This window comes from Ranitomeya variabilis, chromosome 2 (genome assembly GCF_051348905.1).
Source record: "Ranitomeya variabilis isolate aRanVar5 chromosome 2, aRanVar5.hap1, whole genome shotgun sequence".
Classification (NCBI taxonomy): Eukaryota; Metazoa; Chordata; class Amphibia; order Anura; family Dendrobatidae; genus Ranitomeya; species Ranitomeya variabilis.
Genome location: NC_135233.1, coordinates 424,225,956 through 424,247,824, shown reverse-complemented (window position 1 = coordinate 424,247,824; position 21,869 = coordinate 424,225,956). Strand labels below are relative to the sequence as shown.

General features: G+C 51.7%; 1 protein-coding gene and 1 long non-coding RNA gene across 2 annotated transcripts in view; one reads left to right on the top strand and one right to left on the bottom strand.

Moving 5' to 3' along the window:
* Window positions 1-21,869, bottom strand: part of OLFML1 (olfactomedin like 1) — a 28,922-nt gene that overhangs the window by 1,174 nt on the left and 5,879 nt on the right. The window contains exon 2 of the mRNA XM_077286654.1: window positions 16,305-16,593. Coding sequence (XP_077142769.1) covers window positions 16,305-16,593 — 289 coding nt within the window. The remainder of the gene's footprint in view (window positions 1-16,304; window positions 16,594-21,869) is intronic.
* The window catches only part of LOC143806352 (uncharacterized), a 34,881-nt gene continuing 30,202 nt past the window's right edge, over window positions 17,191-21,869 (top strand). Inside the window, exon 1 of the long non-coding RNA XR_013221439.1 lies at window positions 17,191-17,289. This is a non-coding gene — a long non-coding RNA (uncharacterized LOC143806352). The remainder of the gene's footprint in view (window positions 17,290-21,869) is intronic.

The window sequence follows — 21,869 nt, the reverse complement described above, 5'->3', positions numbered from 1 at the left end:
AGCATAGGGAATGTCACCACTCATCCTGAATTAGATGAGCTGTGGAGTCACGCTCCCGCCGTGCCACCACTCATATTGGTGGAGATGAAAGAAACTGGTGTGGAAGCAACAAAAGTTGCAGAATTGTTGCACAACTCTGACGTGCACCAAAATTTTGCAACTTTTCAAAGCAATTTATGCCAGAATTCTCATAAAATTGTTTAATGAAATGGGGCCTTTTTGTTTTGTTTTTTTTTATACATGATATATGCCTGGAGTATGTATAATTTAGTTATTTTTCTTTCAATCTCTAATGCTGAGCTGTGAGTTCTGACTTCTTCATACTACTGATGAATTACCCTACAAATGGCTGCTGCATTTCCTGCCTCAGCTTTTATACTGACTGATAGCTCCACCTGATTGGCTGTGCCATATCATGTGATGTGAAGGCTGCAAGGCATTATGGGGAAGCCAACATGGGTGCACCTGAGGTCATTCTGTGCTTGGTGTAATTTTCTGCAAAGTATAAAATGGTGGCAGACATTTTTTTTGTTGATCCACATGAATCAAATGTCAAATTGTTTGGATTTGCCCGGTCCAGCGAATTTCATAAAATGCTAAATGCATTTGATTGACATAAAATTGATTTGCTCATTTCCAATGGTGACTCGTCTCTTCTTCTCAGCTCACTCCTCCATGTTTTATTAGAAGAGGAGGAGAGACCACCGCAGCCAACTCAGGTGACCCGTCATCTCTATGTACAGTGCCTACAAGTAGTAGTCAACCCCCTACAGATTTAGCAGGTTTACACATTTGGAATTAACTTGGCATTGTGACATTTGGACTGTAGATCAGCCTGGAAGTGTGAAATGCACTGCAGCAAAAAAGAATGTTATTTCTTTGTTTATTTTTTTTTTAAATTGGGAAAAGTTTTTTCAGAGGGTCATTTATTATTCAACCCCTCAACCCACCAGAATTCTGTTTGGTTCCCCTAAAGTATTAAGAAGTAGTTCAGGCACAAAGAACAATGAGCTTCACATGTTTGGATTAATCATCTCTTTTTCCAGCCTTTTCTGACTATTTAAGACCCTCCCCAAACTTGTGAACAGCACTCAAACATGGTCAACATGGGGAAGACAAAGGAGCATTCCAAGGCCATCAGAGACAAGATCGTGGAGGGTCACAAGGCTGGCAAGGGGTACAAAACCCTTTCCAAGGAGTTGGGCCTACCTGTCTCCACTGTTGGGAGCATCATCCGGAAGTGGAAGGCTTATGGAACTACTGTTAGCCTTCCATGGCCTGGACAGTCTTTGAAAGTTTCCTCCCGTGCCGAGGCCAGGCTTGTCCGAAGAGTCAAGGCTAACCCAAGGACAACAAGGAAGGAGCTCCAGGAAGATCTCATGGCAGTGGGGACATTGGTTTCAGTCAATACCATGACCCTGGTATTGTCGAAGCCTCTTGGGAAAGAGGGAGATACCTCCACCCAAACCCATTCTCCCAATTAAGACAGAGACAAAAGTTTCTTTGGAATTATGTAGGCCACAGCAGCCTGTTTATTAAACAAAACAACAGTTAACAATTAGTGTAAAAGCATACATTTCAAAAATTAGGGGAAGTCCTTGGAGCCCAAAAGAATCAGGTGATTTTAACCATACCGCGAACATACTCAAACCATATTTTACTCCCAGCCGTTGTAAGCCTGGCTCGGGAGCACCAAAAACCCCACAAGAGGGTTCACTGTTCGCGGTAAAAACGTGAGATCCGACCACCCCAGCCGGAACTCCCCACCACCAATCACCAGATCCGAAACATAATAAACTTCAAAACAGAGGAGCCATATACCTATGGACCCCCAAAACCAATTTCCACCAACTCCAAGGACTCCCCCCAACAGCCCCGGCCGCAATGACCCGAAAAGAACCATATGAATACTATAACTACCCGCTCACCGCGAGTAATGTAACCCCACAGAAACACAAACCAAAAAAGGGGCGGGAGGGAGGGATGCTTCCAGTGCTGGTGAGCGGGAACTAACCGGCCCCCGCCCCCTGACACTTCCCTAACCCTCTCTTTCACTAGCCCCACCCCCGCCCCCCTAATACTGGTAACCCTTTCTGCCCCACCCCCTCCTCTCCAACCCATTGTCATGCTGGCCTTCGCTTAGCCGTGGGGGGGAGGGGGCGGCTCGCTCCGGCCTGTCCTTGACCCTGGTATTGTCGAAGCCTCTTGGGAAAGAGGGAGATACCTCCACCCAAACCCATTCTCCCAATTAAGACAGAGACAAAAGTTTCTTTGGAATTATGTAGGCCACAGCAGCCTGTTTATTAAACAAAACAACAGTTAACAATTAGTGTAAAAGCATACATTTCAAAAATTAGGGGAAGTCCTTGGAGCCCAAAAGAATCAGGTGATTTTAACCATACCGCGAACATACTCAAACCATATTTTACTCCCAGCCGTTGTAAGCCTGGCTCGGGAGCACCAAAAACCCCACAAGAGGGTTCACTGTTCGCGGTAAAAACGTGAGATCCGACCACCCCAGCCGGAACTCCCCACCACCAATCACCAGATCCGAAACATAATAAACTTCAAAACAGAGGAGCCATATACCTATGGACCCCCAAAACCAATTTCCACCAACTCCAAGGACTCCCCCCAACAGCCACAACGAGAGGCCTTTGAACACCTTAAAGGCCCGAGACCCCACCAGACCGAAAAGCTATGGCCTTCTCAATGCCCTCCTGTAACCCGAGAGCCCAAAAATCCATTCCGACAGCATTCAAATGAACGCCGTCCGCCAACCAATACTCCCCCTGTCCTGATTCCAATTCAAAATGTCTGACCGCCGCGCCCCCATTCCTAACCACAAAGGCAGACACCGCCCTGTTCACCTTTATGCGGGCCTTATCAATTTTTTGCAAAGACCGCATGTGCTTCTGTAGCGCCCCCACTGCCGCAGGGCCGAGGGGTACCCGGTACCGGGCCTCTGAGTCTCTGCTCTGGGGTTGTCACGGTGGCTAGGCCCGGTCCGTGACCCTGCTGAGGGGCGTACAGTAATAAATGATGGTGGTGGTGATGTTGGAGTGGTGCGGTGCAGTAAATAACGAGGACACCAGGTTGCAGTCTCTTTACCTCTTTACTGAAGATCTCTGGGTCCTCAGTCCGGAGTCCAGATAGCCAGGCTGCGCAAGTCCGGCCGGTCCAATGGCACCTCCAGAGTTCTCTTAGCAGGTGGAAATCTGTGCCTTCCTTCTAGCGCTATGTGTTGCGGTCCTTCCCTGCTGTGCTTACGGAAAGTCCCCACAACTGTTGTGTCCGTTTCTTAAATTCCCTCACAACTCAATTAGATGATGTTCTGCTAATTCTCCATTCCTCCCTGATGTTGCGGTCAGAACGGCACCCGTTTGACGGGTAGGCTCGGAGCTCTTCCGGGACCCTAGAGTCGCCCCTCTCCACAAGTTGCCCCCCAAGACTGCATAGGTGATTTAAGTGAGACAGCCCGCCTTAGACTGACTGTCCTGCCGCTGTTTAGAGTATTGCTTGAAGCTGAATATTGTAATACTCCCTCGGCGTTCCGGCCGCCGGTTGTGCGCCTCAGTAGGACGTTGCCTCGGTCTTACAGCATGACCCCTACTGGTATTCTCCTTGTCGCTTTGATCTCGTTTCTCACTCAGCACAATCTATCTCGCTTCCAATCCCTTCTTGGGCACCGCCGCTATAGTGAGCAGACACGGTCCCGTTGCTTTCTCTCTAATTGCCAAGTCTCTGCCAGGATCCCACCCCTGACAGAGACCCTACCGAATCTTCTCCCGCAACACCTTCTGCCACAAGGTGTTGCCTGGTTCCAACCCAGTCAGCTTTCTGTCTAACTTCCTGCCTGACCCCCAGTTTTACCAGTGTGTGAGGAATGGCCTAATGAATAGAACCCTTAGCTCCCCCTGGAGGCCCGGCGGTGAAATGTATTGGTGTCTGTGTTACCTGATCAGATGAACTCCTTCAGTGCCATCAGATGTACCATAGCTCCCCTTAGTGGCGGAGCCACAGTACTGCAACGACCAGGACTCTGGGGTGCTGCACTCCCCCCCGGTTAAATCCAGTACTCCGGGACTGGGAAGAAAACAACAATACAGATTAGCAAAAAGACATACAATTTGTTGAGTGCAATAACAATAAGTATACTTGAGTAGAGCTTCCCTTTATGGGAGGTGAGGACACTTGAACGTTACAAACATGGTTAAATATCATAGCAACATGCTATAAATAACTTCTCTTACCCAACCGGGTATTCTACTTAGTACAAATTCTTGAACAATAATTTAACATTGCCTTTAAGGATGCGCACTCTAAATCCGCTAAAGACCTTCTTATAATCACATTATAAGGTAATTTAACTTTTACATTCTCCTTCTTCAAATCTGCAGGACCGCTTGTCCTAACGGCGCCAGACCTACTGCCTCTCCTTTCTTACAGGACCGCTCCTTTCAGCCCGAGCCTTCTGTCTTTTCAACTACTATACACAGTATAGAACATAACATACTTTCAGTTTAAGAGCACTGAGCCATCTCTGTATGGCTCCTAGGAGGACTCAGGGTTCACCTTCTGTCCTCATTTTCTATCAACATTATCAAACATTTTCTATAAAACATTAAACCTTCTCATTACTTTCTTACTGACATGTATGCAGGACACTACGTCTACCCCTACGGGCCCACTGCATCCTTCTCCTAGCTTTCACTTTCTTTCGAGGAACATTATCAGCATTTCTTTACAATTAACTAGTTGGATACATATAACTTTCTCATGCAAACATTATCATCACTTTCTTTCGTCAAAACATTATTGCTACTCGTCTTAAAGCAATATCACTATTTAAGTGCAACAAATGGACATCCCCTTTAAGAGGGGACCAAGTCTCTATGAGGTAGCGTATCTTCTCAAGCTACCAGTCCATACTCAGCAAAGGTTCCAGTGTGGTATCTTCACAAAGAGTCCTTTTTGAAGTAAAACCAGTAGGAAGCACCTTTAAGAAGGCGCAAACTATTTACAAAAAGTTTGTATCATGCACTGTTCATGATTACGGCAGTTCTGGAAACTTTGTGCAAAACTTGGAAAATCAAACAAAACAATAGGGATCCCGGGTCAACAAAGGGATCCCTTTAAAAGTTAACCCTGAACGGGTTTAGCAGCAAAACAGTGAAACAGTAACTATATACATACTCATGGTATCGAGGTTTATCCTCATAGCAAATCACAAGACATCAGCCGAAAGTGGGTACCTTCCGACTGTGCAGGCTTTGATCCTAGGTCAGCAGCTGATGCCGCACCAGTATCACTGGCGGATTTCCCTGGTGCAGTCAGGCCACCCGATGTCTGGACCCGAAGGCGGACTCTAGCCGCCAGCTCAGTTGCTGCAATGAGACGTACGGCGGCAATATTGGTAAGATCCGTCACGTCTGGTTCCATCATGGTTGAAGTAGCAGATGACGCTTCGCCCAGCTCACACCGGCGCACATCCCGGGCATACCACCCGTATGCATTCCGATGACGGGTGTAGGTCACCGGATCCCCCCTCTGCAATGGATCGCCACTTCGGCCGCAGCAGGGAGTCTTCACGTTGCAGCTGGCAACGAAGACATCAGTTAGTAGCCCCGGTTCCTGTATGGAGCCCCATCCCCTCTTCGGGTGGAAGGCCAACACAGTGCCTCGCCTCACCATGTCCCTGTCATCACATGCAAGAGGCGATTGCTGTACCCTCGGTGGGTCAGTCAGCTTCGCCTCTTTTTGCCGTTTCCAATGTAGGATCAAGCATTGTTTGTATTGTTCCCAGGTAAGTACAGCAAGGGTGAATCCTTCTTCCCGAGCTCCATCGGGCCCAACCCGGGGGGTATCCCATTGGAGAGTCACCCCGTCTGGGCCCACGTCTACGGGTTCCCCCATCCTAGTCGGCAGCGGTGGTACCAGCTTCCCCATCGCATCGGGAGGTAACACCACTAGCTCTGCCGAGAGGAGACGGCTTTTACTGGGGTGAGGGTCGGTCGCGGGAGCGGGATCGAGCGGGGGAGCAGGGGCGCCTTCCGTACCTGCGCCTGATGTGGTTCCACCGATGTCGATCCGGTCCGTTGACGGGGACACTGGAATCGGCTGCAGCCCGGACCGCGGCTCCTCCAATGTGGTCCCCGGATGCGGCTCCGCCCACCATGGTTCCTCCTCCGCTAGCTCCGAGGTCGGGATGGGTAGGCTCGTCTCCGCTGCTGGTTCCAAGGAATTCAGGCATACCTCCCAACCGTCCCGGATCCCGCGGGACTGTCCTGATTTTGACAGTCTGCCCCGGGATCCTGGGAGGGACATTAGTTGTCCCGCACTGGTTGGGAGGTGTACATATCACCCAGTCCCTGAGCCCCTGCACCCGCCCGCAGACTAGAGAACTGCAGCATATTGGCTGCTCTGTGCGCACAGGCTCAGGACCTGTGATGAAGTCACAGGATGGGAGGAGTCAGGGGGTCACATGATCGGGAGGACCTCCGTGTACAGGACTCTGCTGGTTGTCATGACGCTGAAAGGTAAGCATGTGTGAGGTCAGGAGGTGTTTACAGTGTGGATGTAGCAGAGTCATGTGTGTATAAGGTGTATGGAGCAGAGCCATGTGTGTACGGAGTGGAGCCGTATGTGTACGAGGTGTATGTAGCGGAGCCGCATGTGCAAGGTGTATGGAGCAGAGCCGTGTGTGTACGAGGTGTATGGAGCAGAGCAGCATGTGCAATGTGTACGGAGCGGAGCCGTGTGTGTGCGAGGTGTACGGAGTGGAGCCGTGTGTGTATGAGGTGTACGGAGGGGAGCCGTGTGTATGAGGTGTACGGAGCGGAGCCACGTGTGCTAGGTGTATGGAGCGCAGTCGTGTGTGTTCGAGGTGTATGGAGCGGAGCCGCAAGTGCAGGGTGTATGGAGCGCAGTCGTGTGTGTATGGAGCGGAGCTGTGTGTGTACGAGGTGTACGGAGCGGAGCCGCATGTGCAAGGTGTATGGAGCGCAGTCATGTGTGTACGACGTGTATGGAGCAGAGCCATGTGTGTACGACGTGTATGGAGCAGAGCCATGTGTGTACGAGGTGTACGGAGTGGAGCCGTGTGTGTACGAGGTGTACGGAGTGGAGCCGTGTGTGTACGAGGTGTACGGAGTGGAGCCGTGTGTGTACGAGGTGTATGGAGCGGAGCCGTGTGTGTATGAGGTGTACGAAGCGGAGACGTGTGTGCACGAGGTGTACGAAGCGGAGACGTGTGTGTACGAGGTGTACGAAGCGGAGACGTGTGTGTACGAGGTGTATGGAGTGGAGCCGTGTGTGTACGGAGCAGAGCCGCATGTGCAAGGTGTATGGAGCAGAGTCGTGTATGTACAAGGTGTATGGAGCGGAGTCGCATGTGTACGAGGTGTACGGAGCGGACGCTGGCTGTGTCGGATCGGAGCAGATATTGCTTCTCGCTCTGACACTGACTGGCACAGGAGACACGGAGGTCTTTATCAGTGGCGTATCACAGCTGCAGCGACGTGAGCAGTCAGCGGCACAGCTGGATGACACCATTCAGCGCCGTGGGAGTGGAAGCTGCCGGCTGCTGCGAGGGAGCGCGGTGAAAGGTGTTTGTGTGTAGTGATGGAGAAGGCAATGATGGGGGTGGGGTAACCATGTGTGGCCATTATACTGCACCCAGCATTGTGTGGGGCCATTATACTATACCCAGCATCGTGTGGGGCCATTATACTATACCCAGCATCGTGTGGGGCCATTATACTGTACAAAGCATCATGTGGCGCCATTATACTGTATGGACCATCACGTGGGGCAAGTATACTGTACGCAGAATCATGTGGGGCCATTATACAGTATGGAGCATAATGTGGCCAATGGCCATTGTACAGTATGGAGCGTCATGTGTGACCATTGTACAGTATAGAGCGTCGTGTGTGGCCATTGTACACTATGGAGCGTCGTGTGTGGCCATTGTACACTATGGAGCGTCGTGTGTGGCCACTGTACAGTATGGAGCGTCGTGTGTGGCCACTGTACAGTATGGAGCGTCGTGTGTGGCCACTGTACAGTATGGAGCGTCGTGTGTGGCCATTGTACACTATGGAGCGTCGTGTGTGGCCATTGTACACTATGGAGCGTCGTGTGTGGCCATTGTACACTATGGAGCGTCGTGTGTGGCCATTGTACAATATGGAGCGTCATGTGTGGTCATATTTTTTTGTTCATAATTATTGTTAACGAAACATTGTGATCAGAAGTGCTAAATGGGTGTGGTTGGGGCGTGGCTAGTTGTGAAATGGGTGTGGCCTAAATTTTGCCGCGCCGCTGACTTTGTCCCTCTTTCCCGTCCCCGAAAGTTGGGAGGTATGATTCAGGTCCTTCCGCTGCAGGGGACATGGGTCCGCCTCCGGTGGATGAGAGCAAGCCGGGATTACTCCTTCCTCGTTCAGGCACTTGCTGTTCATCACCGCTGTCTGATAGTCGGTGGCAGTGCATGCACCTGGCCCCGCCATTTCTCCAGTGTCGGGCTCCTTCTTCACCTCGTTCCCGCCGTTGCAAATCAGGGGGCGGTTCTTCTCTGCTGCTGGGTAGGTCGTCCTCTCGCAGCAGGAGTCGGAGGGGGCGGTCACTACTTCTGGCGCCCCTTTGGTAGTCTCCTCCCATGGCACGCCCTTCTTCTCCCTCTGCGCTCCCCGTGGCGCTGCAATGGCGGTGACTTTTGGCGGGAGTTTTGGCGGTAAATGGTGCAGCACAGTCTTTTCAATAAAGTACAGTCCAAGCACGATAAATCACAGTTCCAAGGCACACATGACCTGATTTTTCAGGCTTAAGTAGATCCTGTTCGTGACGCCAAGTTGTAGCGCCCCCACTGCCGCAGGGCCGAGGGGTACCCGGTACCGGGCCTCTGAGTCTCTGCTCTGGGGTTGTCACGGTAGCTAGGCCCGGTCCGTGACCCTGCTGAGGGGCGTACAGTAATAAATGATGGTGGTGGTGATGTTGGAGTGGTGCGGTGCAGTAAATAACGAGGACACCAGGTTGCAGTCTCTTTACCTCTTTACTGAAGATCTCTGGGTCCTCAGTCCAGATTCCGGATAGCCAGGCTGCGCAAGTCCGGCCGGTCCAATGGCACCTCCAGAGTTCTCTTAGCAGGTGGAAATCTGTGCCTTCCTTCTAGCGCTATGTGTTGCGGTCCTTCCCTGCTGTGCTTACGGAAAGTCCCCACAACTGTTGTGTCCGTTTCTTAAATTCCCTCACAACTCAATTAGATGATGTTCTGCTAATTCTCCGTTCCTCCCTGATGTTGCGGTCAGAACGGCACCCGTTTGACGGGTAGGCTCGGAGCTCTTCCGGGACCCTAGAGTCGCCCCTCTCCACAAGTTGCCCCCCAAGACTGCATAGGTGATTTAAGTGAGACAGCCCGCCTTAGACTGACTGTCCTGCCGCTGTTTAGAGTATTGCTTGAAGCTGAATATTGTAATACTCCCTCGGCGTTCCGGCCGCCGGTTGTGCGCCTCAGTAGGATGTTGCCTCGGTCTTACAGCATGACCCCTACTGGTATTCTCCTTGTCGCTTTGATCTCGTTTCTCACTCAGCACAATCTATCTCACTTCCAATCCCTTCTTGGGCACCGCCGCTATACTGAGCAGGCACGGTCCCGTTGCTTTCTCTCTAATTGCCAAGTCTCTGCCAGGATCCCACCCCTGACAGAGACCCTACCGAATCTTCTCCCGCAACACCTTCTGCCACAAGGTGTTGCCTGGTTCCAACCCAGTCAGCTTTCTGTCTAACTTCCTGCCTGACCCCCAGTTTTACCAGTGTGTGAGGAGTGGCCTAATGAATAGAACCCTTAGCTCCCCCTGGAGGCCCGGCGGTGAAATGTATTGGTGTCTGTGATACCTGATCAGATGAACTCCTTCAGTGCCATCAGACGTACCATAGCTCCCATTAGTGGCGGAGCCACAGTACTGCAATGACCAGGACTCTGGGGCGCTGCACTTCCACCGTTTCCGCGGCACAATTTCCGACCAGACGATAATCAATCCCGGGTACAAAACCCACAAACGCAAACAGTCCTGTTTTATGTCTCTAACTAACTCCCGAAACGGTCGGACCCCGAGATCGTTACCCCCCACGTGTAACACCAAAATGTCGGGGGCTCTGTCCAGTCTCACGCTGCTCTGCTCCTGCAACACGTGATTCCAGGCCATACCCCGAAAACCGAGCCACCGGAGAACTGCGACGCTTCGATCAAAGCCCAGTTGCCTGCCCTCCGTCCGAACGTCGGCTCGCAGAGCTCCCCAATGCACGTACGAGTGACCAAGAATCCACACCAATAAACCTCGGTGACCTGAAAAACAAAATACAAACTTAACAACTGTCCACAACTGCAGCAAAACGCTCCATCAAGCCTATAAGACCCCATCGACCACCCCTTGTGGCCGCACATAACTCCTAAAGCGGTTGGAGCGCCACCTACCGATCCTACGAATGGCGGAATCCCCCAATCCCCCAATTGCTGCTTCAGTTGCGGCTCCTATCCGGAACGAGTGAGGGGCGAAGCAAGCCCCATCCAAACCCACCGAGGAAATCGCCTTTTTGAAGACCGCCGTAAACTGGTATCGAGACAAGCAGGAACCGTCCTGGTGACATAACAAAGCCCCATCCCGCCTAGGCCGCAGGCCCCAAAAGATGCTAAGGCAAGAGACTGGACACATGACGGACCCCGCAACTGAGCCCACCACAATTCTGCTGCCTCGCCCCTCCTGATCCGACTTTGACCGTCGCAACCATATCTCCGCCTGGCCGTCAGCTAACAATACGTCCCTGGCCAATAAACCCCCCGGCCCTTTTTTGTTTGGTGCCACCAACTCTCCAACTCTAAAAGCCCCAAAAAAGGCCAATGAAAACGCCAGCCGAAATAAACAAAGCTCAAAAAAACGAGGAACACAGTGAAGACAATGCTTCGCCCAATTCTTCCAAAATGATAAAAGACACAGGCCGCCTTGAATCTGTTCCTCTGGGCTGTCGCCTAAAATCTTTCACAGCCCTCTGCACCAAAAAGGACTTGGTGATATCGTCCAGACACCGTAATTTGCAACCAAAGGCCAAAGCCGCCATGACTCTTGACACTTTTGCAGTAGACCGACCCGCTGATGCCCCCCGGCTCAACCATGACAATAGGATCCCGATCTGATCCTGGTGGCTCCAACCACCAGAAGCCGCCGCTAGCAAAACCTCCCACTCCCGCCAAATTGCCTGATAAGCCTCCCAGGTTCTGGGAGCCAATGACGACTTAATCAATGCCTGAGCGTCCCGGACACCGCTAGCCAAAGTTCTGGAGGGCACTCCAAACCGACCATCTCCGCCTCCGGGGCCAATGACCGAAAGCGATCGAACTGTAAACGAGAAAGAGAGTCAGCGATAGAGTTATGAACTGCGACGCTGTAACATGCGTGTTCAAAGTCAAACACAACAGCACCAAACGCCATAACACGCAAACCACCGGAGGCGATGATGCCGACAAACTATTAATCGCGCACACCACCCCCATGTTATCGCAGCGAAAACGAACGCGCCTGTTCCGAAAATCATCTTGCCACAAATGCACAGATACCAAGATGGGGAAAATCTCCAGGAGAGCAATGTTAAGAACTAAACCGGTAGAAATCCAACTCGCAGGCCACTTTGCCGCACACCATTGCCCTTGAAAATATGCTCCAAAACCGGAACCTCCGGCTGCGTCAGTGAATAATTCCAACGACTCGTTGTCAATCACACCCGCCATAAACAACGACCTACCGTTATATGACTTCAGGAACTCACTCCACACTGCCAAATCCTCCTTGTGCTCAGCTGATAATCGCACGAAATGGTGAGGAGCCTTAACTCCCGCCATAGCGCTAGCCATCCTCCTAGAAAAAACTCGCCCCATTGGCATGACACGACAAGCGAAATTAAGTTTACCGAGCAGCGATTGCATGTCCCGCAACAGCAACTTACGCAGGCGACCAATCCGCACGACATCTTCCTGCAGGCCCGACAATTTGTCCTCAGGCAAACGAAACTCCCACCGCACGGTATCAATGACTATGCCTAAGAAACACAAGCACGTACTCGGGCCTTCCGTCTTACCAGGGGCCAGCGGGACCCCGAACCGCAAAGCCACCCATTCAATCGCACTCAAAATCCTTGCACAGCAATCGGACCCCGCCGGGCCGATGCACAAAAAATCATCTAGGTAGTGTAGAACCGCATCATAACCAGACACGTCCCGTGCCACCCATTCCAAAAAAGAACTAAACGCCTCGAACAGAGCACAAGACAGCGAACAACCCATGGGCAAACATCTGTCAACAAAAAACTTATCCTCCCAAAAACATCCAAGAAGTCTAACGCTAGACGGATGAACCGGCAACAATCGAAAAGCGGATTCTATGTCCGTCTTTGCAAGCAGGGCGCCTCTTCCGCATCTCTGCACCCAAACTACCGCTTCATCAAACGATGCGTAAACCACCGAGCACAACTCAGGATCGATGCCATCGTTCACCGACCTACCCTTAGGATACGACAGGTGCTGAATAAGGCGAAATTTACCCGCTTCCTTCTTAGGGACCACCCCCAGGGGTGAAACAACTAAATCCTCAAACGGAGCGTGGTCAAAAGGGCCAGCCATGCGGCCTAGAGCCACCTCCTTACGCAACTTCTCTGAAACCACCTCAGAGTGTACCAATGCTGAATGCAAATTTTTTCTAACATCGGGAACCACAAAGGGAGGTGCCGGAATTACAAAACCTTCCGTAAAACCGGACAATAACAGTGCCGCCTTTTCCTTATCCGGGTAGCTACTTAGATAAGGGACCATCCTTTCCACCATCACCGGAGTCTCCCCCATGGGAATTACCTGAACCTGATTTTGCCTTGCCCTTCTTGAAGCATTTCGCGGCTCCGTGGGAGGAACCGCTGCAGTGTGAGCACAAATGTTTAAATCTACAATTGCTTCCAAATTTACACTGTCCCTCATTAAATTGCCAGCAGACGCCCAACTTCTGTCCGCCTGCCTGACCGGCGTTGCCTGAGGAGCCCCCTGCACCAGACTGAGATCCATGGCCGGACCCGCCGGCCCCCCCTTGAAAGGGATGGCCGAACGTGTACTGCGCCATCACGCGCAACCAAAGACCAATATCTTTCTGATCCCACCTAATGGCCGGCCGCACAGCTTTTCTCTGCCTAAACTGCTCATCGTACCTCAGCCACGCCTGACCGCCATACACCCTATGAGCCTCACCGATGGAGTCCATGTAGCAAAATAGCCCCGAGCAATTCTCTGGAGCCTTCTCGCCAATAACACTGGCCAAAATGGCAAAAGCCTGAAGCCAATTTGCAAAAGTCTGGGGAATCAAACGCCAACGCCGTTTTTCTTCCTCCTCCTTCTTTAAATCCTCCTTCTTCCCCTTGTCAATGTTAAATTTCTCTAGGGGGAGCAGTGAAAAAATTTCAACGTATTCGCCCTTGCTAATCTTCTCCCTGACCTCTTTCTTAAGATGCGCCCCCAGCGGGCCCTCAAAACACACGTATACTTCGCCGTGCGCCCTATCATCTAAATGGACCCTACACTCCTTCTCCTTCTCGGTCTGCACAGAAACCGAAACTGGCTCCGCAACCTCAGCCTGCACTGCTGCTGCACTAACCGGACACCGTGACACACCAGACCAAGCACCCAGAAAACCCTGCGGAGCCACATCACGATCCAATCTATTTAGCAGGTTCTGCACATTAACCAAAAGCTCCCGTACCCCTGCCGCTTCACCGCCGCCTGCTACCCCTGCTGCAGGAACGCCGCTAAGCGCTCCCTGACCCCCACTAAGCGCAGGCGCACTAGCATCAGAAGAACACACACGAGACACAGACGCATACTCACTGGGCTGCAAGGGATCTGTGGTCCCTCCAGCTGGAGTGCTGGTATCCGGACGTCCACGGACGGACCAATCCGCCACCGGCCCGTCCAACGATGTGCCTTGGAGGCGTCCGTCAGACCCGCTGCTCCGGGACGCCGCTGGCCCGTGGGACCCCAGATTCGGACTCCACGCGATGGGGGGAGACGCCGCCTGGACTGGCGAGGGCACATCCTGCTGACCGGCGCTAGCCACACTCCAGGCCGCCGCAGGAGACTGTCCGCGCCAAAGCCCTGGAGCAGGGGGACCCCCCGCCGCTGGTGAAGGGGCCGACCCAGCGCCGTCCTGCCTCGGGCCGCCCGCCCCGCTTCCATCCACCGCTCCTCTGGACCCCGCTTGCACCGCCGAGGCAGGCCGCGCGGCGGGACCGGCACCGCCGCGGCCTCCCGCTGCTCTAGGCCCCAAGCGCTGCCCGGCGCGTCTTGGCTCCGCCCCCACCGCACCACGAGGTGAGGGCCTCGCAACCGCCGCTGCGCCACGCCTGGCAGTCGGATTCCTCCCAGGCCGGGGCCTGCTCGCCGCTGCTCTTACCGGCGCCCGGCCTGGAGGGTCCCGTGAGGGGCTCCTACGCCTGCGGGGGGCGCTAGGCCCAGGATCCGGCGATAGGCGCTCGGGGGGCCGTGTCCGCCGAGCCCGCCGATCGAGGTGGGGGACAGCCGGCGGGGATCCACTGCCGCCGGCGCCGCCATCCAGCAGGTGGGCAACCTGTGCCTCCAGCCATCCAGGGGGCCTGGCTGGAGGCTGCAGCCGCCCTCAGGCTCTGCAACACCGCATCCACACTGGACGTGATGCTTCTGCTTCCAGTGCTGGTGAGCGGGAACTAACCGGCCCCCGCCCCCTGACACTTCCCTAACCCTCTCTTCCACTAGCCCCACCCCCTAATACTGGTAACCCTTTCAGCCCCACCCCCTCCTCTCCAACCCATTGTCATGCTGGCCTTCGCTTAGCCGTGGGGGGGAGGGGGCGGCTCGCTCCGGCCTGTCCTTAAGTAACATACTCCACCGCAATGGTCTCCGTTCCAGACGAGCCCGTAAGGTACCTTTACTTTCAAAGCGTCATGTCAAGGCTCGTCTACAGTTTGCTCATGTTCACTTGGAGGACTCTGAGACTGACTGGTTCAAGGTTCTCTGGTCTGATGAGACCAAGATCAAGATCTTTGGTGCCAACCACACACGTGACATTTGGAGACTGGATGGCACTGCATACGACCCCAAGAATACCATCCCTACAGTCAAGCATGGTGGTGGCAGCATCATGCTGTGGGGCTGTTTCTCAGCCAAGGGGCCTGGCCATCTGGTCCGCATCCATGGGAAGATGGATAGCACGGCCAACCTGGAGATTTTGGCCAAGAACCTCCGCTCCTCCATCAAGGATCTTAAGATGGGTCGTCATTTCATCTTCCAACAAGACAACGACCCAAAGCACACAGCCAAGAAAACCAAGGCCTGGTTCAAGAGGCAAAAAATCAAGGTGTTGCAGTGGCCTAGTCAGTCTCCTGACCTTAACCCAATTGAAAACTTGTGGAAGGAGCTCAAGATTAAAGTCCACATGAGACACCCAAAGAACCTAGATAACTTGGAGAAGATCTGCATGGAGGAGTGGGCCAAGATAACTCCAGAGACCTGTGCCGGCCTGATCAGGTCTTATAAAAGACGATTATTAGCTGTAATTGCAAGCAAAGGTTATTCCACAAAATATTAAACCTAGGGGTTGAATAATAATTGACCCACACTTTTATGTTTAAAATTTATAAAAATTTAACTGAGCAACAACACTTTTTAATTTGTAAGATTTATGCATCTGTTAATACATCCTGCTCTTGTTTGAAGTTTGAAGGCTCTAACTTATTTGCATCTTATTAAACCTGCTAAATCTGCAGGGGGTTGAATACTACTTGTAGGCACTGTACATCGTTAAACCACAAGTAATTTAGTCGCACTAGGCAAAGAGCTGGCTTGTGCCACCACCCTGGCTGGTGCTGGAGATCAATGGAGGCTTGTCTGTGGCTAAAGTTACAGCTTATTATGGTCAACCTGGTTGTGGCTCCTCCCTGGGGCCCAAAAGTGTGACCACGAGGGTGCCAGAGTCTCTAGATGTGCAAAATGTCACTTCACTGCCAACTCCACTACCAATTGGGAAGCACCAATGAGCGCCTCTTCTTTTTGGAGGGGTGCAGTAAGAGCTTTTGCAGAGCACAACAGGTGAGATGTGCTCTGCATAGGCAGCGACCAAGATGACAACCCTCTGCCTGATCAAGGGAGCTTTGTAATTTCAGTTACTGCCTATGCAGAGTGCAGCAGCCTTTAGCAAACTCAGTTTTATTGCTGCTCTCTGCAACAAAGACGTACGTACCTGTACTCGGCTTCAGCTGCAATTTTTTTTTCTCCTCTGCTTTTTCCACCACTTCCTTCTCCACTAAGTGTTCGTCAACCTCCATGTGGGTGTTGGAGGACACGGTGCTCTCCAGGTAGTCAATGTCCCACTCGGCTCTCTCCAGTCTCGCCCACAGACTCTCCATTTCATTCTTCACTTCATGTTTGTAGCGGCTGAAACGATCCAGGCGTGACATCAGCTTGTGGGACATTTCTTTGAATTCGTGCATGTATTGCTGAATATCTTGCTCGCATTTGTAAAGTTTGTCCTAGAATGGGGAAGAAATGATTGAAAAAAAAATTAAATGGTCCCTGTAGGTCCAGATAAGGCTAGTTTCACACTAGCGTTAACTGCAATACGTCGCAAATGCGTCGTTTTGCCGAAAATACGCATCCAGCAAAAGTTCTTGCTGGATACGTTTTTTCGTCATAGACTAACATTAGCGACGCATTTGCGACGCATTTGCGACGCATTGCCAAACGTCGCGTCCGTTTTGCGACGCTTGGGCGTGTGGTAGCGGACCGTCGGGAGAAAAAAACCTTACATGTAACGTTTTTTGCTCCCAACGGTCCGCTTTTTCCGACCGCACATGCGCGGCCGGAACTCCACCCCCATATCCCCGCACTTCCCCGCACCTCACAATGGGGCAGCGGAAGCGTGGGAAAAATGCATCCGCTGCCCCCGTTGTGCGGCGGAGACCACACTAGCGTCGGGAACGTCGGCCCGACGCACAGCGACGGGTTGTTCCCGACGCTAGTGTAAAACTAGCCTAACTTGGCCCGAGTTAGTAGATACTGTGTGTAGACTAGTTATTTATAAACTATGTTGTCTCACCCTAGAAAAATCACTAATATGTGCTCTCCCTAGGAGGAGCCAAACATACTGTGAAGTGACGGAGAGAACGTTCCAGCACCTATAGTACTGGCAGAATGCTGTCGAAAAGGAATTGCTCACTGACATGGTGGTAAGTTACATTGCATGAGAAAAAGTATCATTCAAGGACATATTAAACTGGTGTGTGCACTAAAAGCTATTTAATGTGTCATTATGGGGGCAGCAAGACCATGATCCTGAGGGGGTCAATGTAAATCCAATATTTGCACAATTTAGGATTAAAAAGAAACTCAGATAACTCTTTCATTCTCTCATACGTTCTTTAATTTTTTTGCCGACTGCTGATAAGGTAGGATTAAACAAGTGGGCGGGGCTTAACATTAATGGTCTCCAACTGCACATAGAGCGGTGGGGAGAGGCTCCTGCTGCAGCCACAAGCAGAGACAGGATTGGGAGAAAGAAAATGTGCACATTGTTGGTCTCCTGGGATACAGAGCAACTTTATATATCTCGTAGTTTTTATTGTGAGTTGGAAATGAGGGGATTTCTGTCTCTTTAGAGGGATTGTATAGGATCAGAAAATCATTTCTGCTCCCACCAGTCCTTGGTTTGTGTCTGGCACTTACAGCTCAGCTCTAGTGAAGTGTATGGGACTGTGCTGCAATACCACACACAACCTATAGGCTGCGGTCCTGTTGTTTAAAAAAAAAAATTAGCCATGCTTCTGTGATTCAAGTGTCCGGGCTCCAGCAACAGGTCCTGCACGTTCCTGCCCTGGCCACTGTCTCACTTGGCGTGCACCTTAGAATCACCTTCTTAGGCCTTATTATGCTGGGGCTGTTAACGACACACCGCTTGAGGTTTTATTTTTAGGTAGTTCGACTTGTTCACAATTACCATCTTTCTGGACTCCTCTGTTGTGTGCCTCCTGACAATCTCAATGCATCCATTCCGCTGAACTCCATCAGATAACAGTTGTGTTCCAAATGTGTCTTACAAACTTGGCATGCTTAGCATGTCAATCTCTGCAAGAAGAAATTATACTTCTTGGAAATTTGGAAAACACATTCCATTCAACTCCGATGTTCCAAGGTGCCTGTCCACATACTCAGCTCTACTGTTTCAAGGTGCCTGTCCACATACTCAGCTCCTCTTTTCCAAGCTGCATGTCCACATACTCAGATCTGCTGTTCCAAGGTGCCTGTCCACATACTCCGCTGTTCCAAGGTGTCTGTCCACATACTCAGCACTGCTGTTCCAAGGTGCCTGTCCACATACTCAGCTCTACTGTTTCAAGGTGCCTGTCCACATACTCAGCTCCTCTTTTCCAAGCTGCATGTCCACATACTCAGATCTGCTGTTCCAAGGTGCCTGTCCACATACTCCGCTGTTCCAAGGTGTCTGTCCACATACTCAGCACTGCTGTTCCAAGGTGCCTGTCCACATACTCAGCTCTGCTGTTCCAAGGTGCCTGTCCACATACTCCGCTGTTCCAAGGTGTCTGTCCACATACTCAGCACTGCTGTTCCAAGGTGCATGTCCACATACTCAGCTCTGCTGTTCCAAGGTGCCTGTCAACATACTCCGCTGTTCCAGGATGCTTGTCTGCATACTCAGCTCTACTGTTTCAAGGTGCAGCATGTCCACATACTCAACTCCGCTGTTCCAAGGTGTTTGTCCACATACTCAACTCCGCTGTTCCAAGTTGCATGTCCACATACTCAACTCCGCTGTTCCAAGGTGCATGTCCACATACTCAACTCCGCTGTTCCAAGGTGCCTATCCACATACTCAGCTCCTCTGTTCCAAGGTGCATGTCCACATACTCAGCTCTGCTGTTCCAAGGTGCCTGTCCACATACTCCGCTGTTCAAAGGTGTCTGTGCACATACTCAGCTCTGCTGTTCCAAGGTGCCTATCCACATACTCAGCTCCTCTGTTCCAAGGTGCATGTCCACATACTCAGCTCTGCTGTTCCAGGGTGCTTGTCCACATACTCCGCTGTTCCAAGGTGTCTGTCCACATACTCAGCTCTGCTGTTCCAAGGTGCCTGTCCACATACTCAACTCCACTGTTCCAAGGTGCATGTCCACATACTCAGCTCTGCTGTTCCAGGATGCTTGTCTGCATACTCAGCTGTACTGTTTCAAGGTGCCTGTCCACATACTCAGCTCCTCTTTTCCAAGGTGCATGTCCACATACTCAACTCCGCTGTTCCAAGGTGTCTATCTACATACTCAGCTCTGCTGTTCCCAGGTGCCTGTCCACATACTCAGCTCCACTGTTCCAAGGTGCATGTCCACTTATTCAGCTCTGCTGTTCCAAGGTGTCTGTCCACATACTCCGCTGTTCCAAGGTGTCTGTCCACATACTCAACTCCGCTGTTCCAGGGTGCTTGTCTGCATACTCAGCTTTGCTGTTCCAAGGTGCCTGTCCACATACTCAGTTCCTCTGTTCCAAGGTGCATGTCCACATACTCAGTTCCTCTGTTCCAAGGTGCATGTCCACATATTCAGCTCTGCTGTTCCAAGGTGCATGTCCACATACTCTGCTGTTCCAAGGTGTCTGTCCACATACTCAGCTCTACTGTTCCAAGGTGCATGTCCACATACTCAGCTCTGCTGTTCCAGGATGCTTTTCTGCATAATCAGCTCTACTGTTTCAAGGTGCCTGTCCACATACTCAGCTCTGCTGTTCCAAGGTGCCTATCCACATACTCAGCTCCTCTGTTCCAAGGTGCAAGTCCACATACTCAGCTCTGCTGTTCCAAGGTGCATGTCCACATACTCAGCTCCTCTGTCCCAAGGTGCCTGTCCACATACTCAGCTTCGCTGTTCCAAGGTGCATGTCCACATACTCTGCTGTTCCAAGGTGTCTGTCCACATACTCAGCTCTACTGTTCCAAGGTGCATGTCCACATACTCAGCTCTGCTGTTCCAGGATGCTTTTCTGCATAATCAGCTCTACTGTTTCAAGGTGCCTGTCCACATACTCAGCTCCTCTTTTCCAAGGTGCCTATCCACATACTCAGCTCCTCTGTTCCAAGGTGCATGTCCACATACTCAGCTCTGCTGTTCCAAGGTGCATGTCCACATACTCAGCTCCTCTGTTCCAAGGTGCCTGTCCACATACTCAGCTCCGCTGTTCCAAGGTGCATGTCCACATACTCTGCTGTTCCAAGGTGTCTGTCCACATACTCAGCTCTACTGTTCCAAGGTGCCTGTCCACATACTCAACTCCGTTGGTCCAAGGTGCATGTCCACATACTCAACCCTGCTGTTCCAGGATGCTTGCCTGCATACTCAGCTCTACTGTTTCAAGGCGCCTGTCCACATACTCAGCTCCTCTTTTCCAAGGTGCATGTCCACATACACAACTCCACTGTTCCAAGGTGTCTGTCCACATACTCAGCTCTGCTGTTCCAAGGTGCCTGTCCACATACTCAACTCCACTGTTCCAAGGTGTCTGTCCACATACTCAGCTCTGCTGTTCCAAGGTGTTTGTCCACATACTCAACTCCGCTGTTCCAAGTTGCATGTCCACATACTCAACTCCGCTGTTCCAAGGTGCATGTCCACATACTCAACTCCGCTGTTCCAAGGTGCCTATCCACATACTCAGCTCCTCTGTTCCAAGGTGCATGTCCACATACTCAGCTCTGCTGTTCCAAGGTGCCTGTCCACATACTCCGCTGTTCAAAGGTGTCTGTGCACATACTCAGCTCTGCTGTTCCAAGGTGCCTATCCACATACTCAGCTCCTCTGTTCCAAGGTGCATGTCCACATACTCAGCTCTGCTGTTCCAGGGTGCTTGTCCACATACTCCGCTGTTCCAAGGTGTCTGTCCACATACTCAGCTCTGCTGTTCCAAGGTGCCTGTCCACATACTCAACTCCACTGTTCCAAGGTGCATGTCCACATACTCAGCTCTGCTGTTCCAGGATGCTTGTCTGCATACTCAGCTGTACTGTTTCAAGGTGCCTGTCCACATACTCAGCTCCTCTTTTCCAAGGTGCATGTCCACATACTCAACTCCGCTGTTCCAAGGTGTCTATCTACATACTCAGCTCTGCTGTTCCCAGGTGCCTGTCCACATACTCAGCTCCACTGTTCCAAGGTGCATGTCCACTTATTCAGCTCTGCTGTTCCAAGGTGTCTGTCCACATACTCCGCTGTTCCAAGGTGTCTGTCCACATACTCAACTCCGCTGTTCCAGGGTGCTTGTCTGCATACTCAGCTTTGCTGTTCCAAGGTGCCTGTCCACATACTCAGTTCCTCTGTTCCAAGGTGCATGTCCACATACTCAGTTCCTCTGTTCCAAGGTGCATGTCCACATATTCAGCTCTGCTGTTCCAAGGTGCATGTCCACATACTCTGCTGTTCCAAGGTGTCTGTCCACATACTCAGCTCTACTGTTCCAAGGTGCATGTCCACATACTCAGCTCTGCTGTTCCAGGATGCTTTTCTGCATAATCAGCTCTACTGTTTCAAGGTGCCTGTCCACATACTCAGCTCTGCTGTTCCAAGGTGCCTATCCACATACTCAGCTCCTCTGTTCCAAGGTGCAAGTCCACATACTCAGCTCTGCTGTTCCAAGGTGCATGTCCACATACTCAGCTCCTCTGTCCCAAGGTGCCTGTCCACATACTCAGCTTCGCTGTTCCAAGGTGCATGTCCACATACTCTGCTGTTCCAAGGTGTCTGTCCACATA